This window comes from Phalaenopsis equestris, unplaced genomic scaffold, assembly GCF_001263595.1.
Source record: "Phalaenopsis equestris unplaced genomic scaffold, ASM126359v1 Scaffold218105, whole genome shotgun sequence".
Taxonomy (NCBI): Eukaryota; Viridiplantae; Streptophyta; class Magnoliopsida; order Asparagales; family Orchidaceae; genus Phalaenopsis; species Phalaenopsis equestris.
Genome location: NW_018236572.1, coordinates 13,487 through 22,325, shown reverse-complemented (window position 1 = coordinate 22,325; position 8,839 = coordinate 13,487). Strand labels below are relative to the sequence as shown.

Below are 8,839 nucleotides of genomic sequence, written 5' to 3'. Positions count from 1 at the left end.
TTTAAAAATAATCAATTAATTTAATGAGAGGATTTTTACATGCACAGAAAAGACAAAGCATACATAAACAAATAAAACTAGAGCGCCATATTTAAAATAAAATTACTGATTCAAAGCTTAGCATGACATCAAAAAAATCACTTGAATGAGAGGATTTTTACATGCACAGAAAAGACAAAGCTTAGCATGACATCAAAAAAATCACTTGATTAGGCATGAACCTCGGTGTGTATAGGATGAGGTAACTTCTAATGTCAGATTCAAGATTATCCCAACAAATTTATGGTTGAATAGAATGCAATTATAAAGTGAATCCAATAACAACCCAAGTGATCCAATTCAAATCTAAATATTCTTAAATCAAACATCTAAAATATGATTGAAATTTTTGAGTAATTATTTGAAGAACTGAGACATATCTAATTTTGACATGCTTAATGTCAAACTGAGTTTTTTGATGAGAGAAATCCAACAAATCCCGTATCGCTGAAATCTAAAGACATTAGGATCCTTAAATGCTTAAAAGTTTGATCTGTACTTGGTGTTATGTGATAGATTGTTTTGGGATATTGAGTAAATTTGTCAAAGTATTACCTCTAAAAATTATTTAAGAAAACTTCTTTCAACTAGTAATTGTTGTGTGTTATCACTCGTTTCTCTTCAACCCTCTTACTTCCACTACAGTCGCTAAAGATTGAGAGACTATTTTGGGTAGATGCGGCTATTTGAATTAGCAGCTATGAAGCTGCTGTAGAAAATACTGTTATTCAAGAGGTTATGGTGGGTATTAAAAAATATTTATTTGTTTTAAAAAAGTCAGACCGTAACTTTTTTACAACCACAACACTTAGTCGGGTCACATTCAATTGCAGTTTGTTGAAAAAACAGACAAGATACAAATTTATCAAATGCCACAAAGTGAGGTATGACACTGCATCGCCACAACACCGCTACCGCAAACTCACCCCAAGCTTATGTTGAACGGATTAATTTATAAATCACATGTTTTCCATTAGCAAAGTGCTATTTGTGATAATTGTCGATATAATGGATTATCTTAACAGGACTAATCACCATAATTTTTTCCCATTACAAATCTTTTACTTAAAAGTTTCAGCATCTCATATGTCATTTTTATTTCTTTATTTGCGTGTGAGATTTTCATGAGAAATTAGAACATAACTCTTGTTCTATTATCTCAAATTTTTTTCGAGAAATATGAGCCCAAAGTGAAGTATGCATAATTCGCACTCACAACTTTATCGTAGAAGACTACATCCTCAACCATTATGCAACAACCAAGCGCACTTATCACAAATTTTCCTAATTCAAGATATCTTAAAAAGCAAATTTTACTCCAACAATAATTAAAATTAATTAATATTTTTAAAATTTTAAAACAAAGTTATATAATAATTACTATAATGACCTTCCCACCAATTTCTCTTATAAATAAACCCCTCCATCATACCACCAATAATACTCCCTAAAACATCCTAAAAAACCAAATCTCAATCTCTTCTTCCAAACATGCTCCTCCTCCTCCTCTCCCTCCTCTCCACCACCGACCTTTCCTCTGCTACAATCCACTACCCATCCTACCCCTGCAAGCCCCCTCACTTCAACTCCTTCCCCTTCTGCAACACCACCTTGCCTCCCTCCCTTCGCGCCAAATCGCTAATCTCCCACCTCACCCTCCATGAAAAAATACAGCAGCTCGTCAACACTGCCGCCGGAGTACCTCGCCTCGGCCTTCCTCCGTACGAGTGGTGGTCGGAATCCCTTCATGGGATTAACGACAATGGCCCCGGTGTTCACTTCGACGGAACCATTCATGCTTCCACCGTTTTCCCGCAAGTAATCCTCTCCGCCGCTTCCGTTAACCGCACTCTCTGGAGAGCCATCGCTCGCGCCGTCGCGGTTGAGGGCCGCGCTATGCATAATTCCGGCCAAGCAGGTCCTGCTATACTACTAACTTCCTTGTTTCTTTTGAAATAATTTGTGTAGATTGCATGCATAGCACCCAATTCTTAGAAAATTTTACATCGATGTCCAAACAACAGCCTAGATGTAGCAGCGAGGAGGGCAGAGGTCAGATTCCTCCCTTCCTCCACTGCATTCGGGCCGTTGGCCGGACATCCAAACTCCCAATGTGATTTTTTGTTCTTATCTAACATCAAAATTTTTATATTTATAAGTAATATATAAAATATAATATTTATTATTAATTTTTAATAATCAAATTGATCTTTTTATTTATAGATAAAATGTTATATGAGAAAAATTAAAATTTAAGGTGCGAGTTATTTAAATTCATAAAAATTAAGAATTATGTGCTGCCTACATAATTTTTCCTATAAATAAATAAAAAATGTTATTAAATAATTAAAAAAAAAAAAAAACTAAAGTCTCAACTACACTTCATCCACGGCGTTCCTTCTAATTTTCCTATAAATAAATAAAAAATGTTATTAAATAATTAAAAAAAAAAAAAAAAAACTAAAGTCTCAACTACACACTTCATCCACGGCGTTCCTTCTTTTATTTAATTTAATTATTTATAGACGTCAATGAAAACTTTTCGCGTCTAATTTTTTCCTTCTAATTTTCTTACTTTTATCAAATTTACTTCTTGTTCATAAATAAAGGAGCCGTTTAAAATGCCTTAAGAGATAAATAAAATATTTTTAGGACATGAAAAATAAAGAAAAAAAGATAATGTTTGTAATACTTTAGAAAAAAATAAAGAAAAAAAAAAATGAAATATTTAAATGAAATGTATATCTCAAAACTAGTATACACCTGATTTAGAGAAGTTATCTTGGAAAATATGACATAAGAATAGATAATAATTAGGGCTGTCAGAACGGCTCGTTGTCGGCTCGTTTGCTAAGTTAACGAGCTGAACACGAACAACGCGAACAAATATTTATTTATTCGTATTCGGCTTGTTTTGGCTCGAAATACTACTAACCAATTATATATTTATCTTTGATGAGTAGTATTTTTAAAAAAAAATTAATTGACTACAAGACTACAAAGATTTATAATCAATTAAAAGTATTAATGAAGAAAATCAAATAAAAATTATTAAATTAGATTCAAGTGATGTTTTAAAGATTGCCCCAATCCTTAATATCTTATGACTACGTGATTAGGGTTGTCAAAACGACTCTTTGTTTGGGAACGGCTCGTGTTCGGTTCGCTAAGCAAACGAGCTGAACACGAACACACTTTTTGATCTCGAAATATAAACGAACCGAACACGAGCTGAGCCTAGGCTCGAAATCAAATAAAAATTATTAAATTAGATTCAAGTGATGTTTTAAAGATACACCAATCTTTAACATCTTATGGCTACGTGATTAGGGTTGTCAAACGACTCTTTATTCGTGAACGAGTTGTATTCAACTAGCTAAAAAAACGAGCATAACACGAACACACTTTTTAAGCTCAAAATATAAACTAGCCGAACACGAGCTGAGCCTAGGCTCGCTCCTGTTCGTCTCGTTTAAGTCCCTAATAATAATAATTATTATTATTATTAATAAGTATAAAGCATATTTCTTCTTCATGAGTCTCTTTGGTCAAAATTTGTCTTGGATGGGACTTAATTAAGCATCAGAAATAGACAAAATTATTCCTATCATTATTTGTAACTATAAGACAAGCATTACGATAACATTTTCTTATAATACTATGTGGATTTATATGCAACTGTTTGTGGATTTCCAAAGATAGCCGGAAACTCTTTATTTTTTCATATATCAAATATTTATAATTCTAGATCTACTTATTTAATAATATATTCCAATAGTCGGCAATTTAAACTTTTAACTTATTTAAGAAATCATGAAATAATTTTTGAAGAGTATTCCTATTAAGTTTATTTAGGAATTTATTATTTTTTAAAATGTTTATAAATTATTTTTGAATTTTTTTTTTTTTACAAATTTATAATTTTTTATGATAATTATAAGGGATGCAAAAGTGAATTTTATATCATACTTATTTTAAAAAATAAAATAAATAAATAAAATATAATTGTTGCTTAAAAATATATTTCTTTTTTTTGTGTTTGTTTAATTATATATTTATTGTCACTATTTATAATAAAAAGTTTTTTTTTTTTACAGATTTTTATGTTTTAAATTAAAATATAAAAATTGTATAAAGCTTTAAAAATTAAAATTTTTGGAAAAAATATTTAAGACATGACTAAATTTTTCTGCAGCAAATTGTTAAAAAAAATTAAATTAATTCATAGCAAAAGTAAAATATTTTCAGAAAATTATTAAATTATGCATTTTGCTTTGATAAAATTTTAATGAGAATTATAATATCCCTAAAAGTAAGAAACAAAAAAAAATCTATAAAGGTTTGTCCCTTAAAAAATATTTTTATTTTAGATAAATTAATTAATAATACTTTTTCTCGAAATTTAAAGATTTGCATGGTTTAGAAATAAATCTAAGGATTTAATTAATAGATGTGCAAAGATATAAAATATTATTTACTTTAGATAAAGTAATATTAAAATAATATCATATTAAAACACATAAAAAAAATATTATTTTTATTGATCTATTAAAAGTAAAATAAACAGTTTTAGTGTTAGATATGTAAATACATAGAAATTAAGTGGTATGTATATAAATATTTCTATTTTTAACATTACTTAAATATAAAAAAGGCTATATTATGAATGAATATAAAGATCTAACCTTAGAAATATAAATACATACATTTTATTTTATACAAAATATATAAAAATTACTCGATTTTTTTATAAATGTATGAATCTGTTTGGCTGATTTAGCAGGGCTGACCTTTTGGGCGCCCAACATAAACATCTTCCGGGATCCAAGATGGGGGCGGGGGCAAGAGACGCCTGGAGAGGATCCGCTCGTCAGCTCCCATTACGCCATTGCTTATGTCTCCGCATTCCAGTCTGGAACCGATTCCCTGTTCCTTTCTGCTTGCTGTAAGCACTATACGGCTTACGATTTGGAGAAATGGATGGGATTTAAGAGGTATACTTTTGATGCCAATGTTACAGAGCAGGACATGAAGGATACGTTTCAGCCGCCGTTCAGGAGCTGTGTTGAGGAAGGTAAAGCCAGTTGTTTGATGTGTTCGTATAATCGAGTTAATGGCGTGCCGGCTTGCGCGCGCAAGGATTTGATTGATGAGGCTAGGGAAGATTGGGGATTCAAAGGGTGCGTTTTTCTAACTTTTTTGTCTTTTTTTTTTTGGTATGTTGCGCGCAAGGTGTTTGTTTGATTGTCTCAATGAGGAGGTTTTTGTTAATTTTATTTATTAGATATGTGACCTCAGACTGCGATGTTTTTTTTTTTGGTATGTTGCGCGCAAGGTGTTTGCTTGATTGTGTCAATCAGGAGGTTTTTGTTATTTTTATTTATTAGATATGTGACCTCAGACTGCGATGCGGTATCTATAATTTATGAGGAGCAGAAGTATGCTTCGTCTCCGGAAGATGCAGTTGCTGCTGTTCTGAAAGCTGGTAAAAGATTTTTGGTGCATTGCTCTGTTTTATGGTTGAGTTTGTTTTTTTTAATGTACGTGTGGAAGTTTTTTTAACCCTGTTTAAGAATTAAATTTCTTTAATTATCCTATGGGAATTTTTTATTTAAATTTATATTTTTTAGTATGAAAAATGAGTCCATGAATGATGTTTTTTAAGTGAAAAAGTCTGCGGCTTATTGGTTGGAGAAGGTTCTCTCTTCAAGGTTATGAATTATCATTAAAAGAAAGTAATTTTATGAGGAGGGTAATATACTTCAGAAATGTTATTTTTCCCCTGTGAATATTTAAAATTAAGAACAAAGTAGTAAATTCTAAGTATTTTGTTGTTAAGGATTGGATCGATTGCTTTAGCCAAACGAGCATTAACCGTTTGAAATTACAATATGCTTTCTTAATTTTTTTATAAATGAAAATTTTAGAAGAGTGGTGAGTTAGAATTTATTTCTATTCGCTATATTCGTCAGGAAATATATAAATGTGGGATGATGTTAAAGTTGGAAAACATTTCAGTTAAAAGATACCAAAATTAAATTCACAAAGATGAATTCATCTAAAGATAATTAAACATGAGAGAGTAAAACTAAACTTTATTTGTTGGATTTGTCTCTGAACTGGTTTTTACATCTATGACTAAGGGATGGATATCAATTGTGGCAATTACTTGCTAAATCACACTGCATCTGCTGTGAAGCTTGGGAAGGTGACCGAAGAGGACATCAACCGTGCTCTCACCAATCTCTTCATGGTTCAGCTTAGGCTCGGGCTTTATAATGGTGACCCAACGAGGCAGCCTAATGGGCTCCTAGGACCTAGAAATGTATGCACCAAAGAGCACAGAGAGATAGCTTTGGAAGCGGCAAGACAAGGTTTTGTTCTTCTGAAGAATGAAAATGGATTCCTTCCTCTTAAAAGGAACAAAGTCTCTTCGTTGGCCCTAATTGGACCTGCAGGAGACAAGACTAACATATTAGGTGGTGACTATAGTGGGGTTCCCTGTAATCCTGTAAGCATACTTCATGGCCTGAGGGATTATGTGCCAAGCACTTCTTATGCTTCAGGATGTCCCAACACCTCTTGCTTAGTTGATGATGATTTCCAGGAAGCTGTTCGAATTGCACAAATAGCTGATGTAGTGGTTGTAGTTGCTGGACTGAACCTTACTGAAGAAACTGAGGAACTTGATAGAGTGAGCTTACTGCTACCAGGGAAGCAGAAGGATCTGATAAATGCTGTTTCTTCTGTAAGCATGAAGCCAGTGATACTGGTGCTCATGGGAGGAGGGCCTATTGATGTTTCCTTTGCAAAAGATGATCCAAAGATTGCCAGCATTTTCTGGATAGGTTATCCTGGTGAAGTCGGTGGCCAGGTTCTTGCAGAGGCTATCTTTGGAGAATTCAACCCTGGTTAGTCCTACTTAATTTCTTCTATTCATTCTTATTGAGTTTCTAAACTATCAGCCATAACAAGCAGGGGCGGAACCAATTTTATCTTTTAGTGTGGGCAAATCACTAAATGCCAAATTTTATTTTAACTATGTGGGAGAAACATATATCTAGAGTTACTAACTTACCTAAATTACATTTAAAAAATAAATTAAATTTTACTACTTATATAGAGAAATATCAAATTCTAGTACGTAACGTGATTCTGGCTCTGATAGCAAGATTCTAATTTGATAATGGAATGGGTTGTGGGTTCCAGGTGGTTATTCAATGATGACATGGTACCCAGAATCCTTCACCGCTGTGCCTATGACTGATATGCGCATGAGGCCTGATCCTTCAAGCGGTTATCCCGGCCGAACCCATCGATTTTACACTGGAGAAACTGTTTATGACTTCGCTTCTGGCTTGAGCTACACCACTTATTCCTACAAATTCATATCAGCACCAAATGAGTTGCAGTTGCTTGGAAACTCTTATGCTGCTCAGAAGAAGATGGAATTAAGACATGAGACAGATGAAAACGTTCATTACCTGCACGTTGATGAGAATATAGCTTGTGAGGACTTTGAAGTTTGTTGTAAAGATTGCAGTAATGAACAATGGTGGTATGGATGGAAGCCATCCTGTACTGTTGTTTTCACGATTGGGGATGAAGATTAAAGGAGCGCCAATAAGGCAGTTGGTTGGATTTGACAGAGTGTTCAGTGCTGCTCATAAAACTGCTGAGGTTGATATATCAGTGGATGTTTGCAAGGATTTGAGCACAGTGGATGAGAGTGGAAAGAGGATATTGGTATTGGGCACTCACGTTCTGATGCTGAAAGATATAGAACATGAGTTGTTGATCAAGGCTTGAGGAAGTAGTATATGATTAATGATTTGCTTGTTGGTTTTTATTTGGTGATGAAAATAGTTTAGCGTTTTGAATGGGCATTTTTTTTGTCATGAAATTTCAGTCTTTGTGTACAACAAATAACATTAAAGTTGTTTTACTGGAAGATCAATACAGTTGGGAACAACAGCTTGATTTTTATCAACAAGAGTTGAATGCAAGGCATGAGATCCTGACAAAGTTATGACAAATGTTTATGAATTCATACATACAGATATATACAAAAGATATTGAAAATGTTTCTGAATACAATATTTATCTGTAAAAAAGTAATATTTAAACCTGATTTCCAAACAAAAAATAGGCAGCCAAAAATATAAAGCTAATTGCCCATAATATGAAAAAGAAGCTAGGAAGAATGCCACTATTTGAGCCACCACATCTACGCATGTAACATTCAAAGCTACCATATTTATAAATTTAAAATTGCAGTTTCCACCCGCAATTTTGCAGTGCTGAATATAATTATTGTAGCAACATGTAACTTGATTTTGCTAAAGCAGAATAATACTGACGTCGAAGTGAGGAACTATGCTGAACGGCGAGGTCTATCCAAGGCCCTATGCAAAATTAAATTTTTTTATTTACTGCTAATTTTTAAACTTATTATTTAATGGACTACTTTATGAAGTACTTTTTTCTTTGAAAATTTACCAAAAGCTACACAAAACTCATGAAACAATATGCCAAAGCCTCAAGCAATCAAGGAATAGTTTATATGAGAACAATTAAATTTAGAGGGTTTCACATACATATCCCACAATTTTTAGATATTTACATATTTAACACCTCAAATTTAATATTAAGGTATTTAATGCCTAAACTTTTAACATTAAAAAAAAAAGAGAAAAACACAGATATTAAATATTAAAATTTAAGTTTCACATAAACAAGTACCAAAAAAATTGTGCGGTATCTATTTAAGTCCTACTTATATTTACTAACTAAATGAAAA

At 32.5% G+C, this 8,839-nt stretch overlaps 1 protein-coding gene across 1 annotated transcript; it reads left to right on the top strand.

Moving 5' to 3' along the window:
- Positions 1 to 1,503: 1,503 nt before the first annotated feature.
- LOC110037289 (probable beta-D-xylosidase 6) lies at positions 1,504 to 7,863 on the top strand. The gene is given in 6 exon segments (XM_020741894.1): positions 1,504 to 1,957; positions 4,823 to 5,219; positions 5,427 to 5,524; positions 6,183 to 6,950; positions 7,249 to 7,553; positions 7,555 to 7,863. Coding segments are annotated over 6 exon segments (2,289 nt in total). The 5' UTR covers positions 1,504 to 1,530; the 3' UTR covers positions 7,849 to 7,863.
- The last annotated feature ends 976 nt before the right edge of the window (positions 7,864 to 8,839 follow it).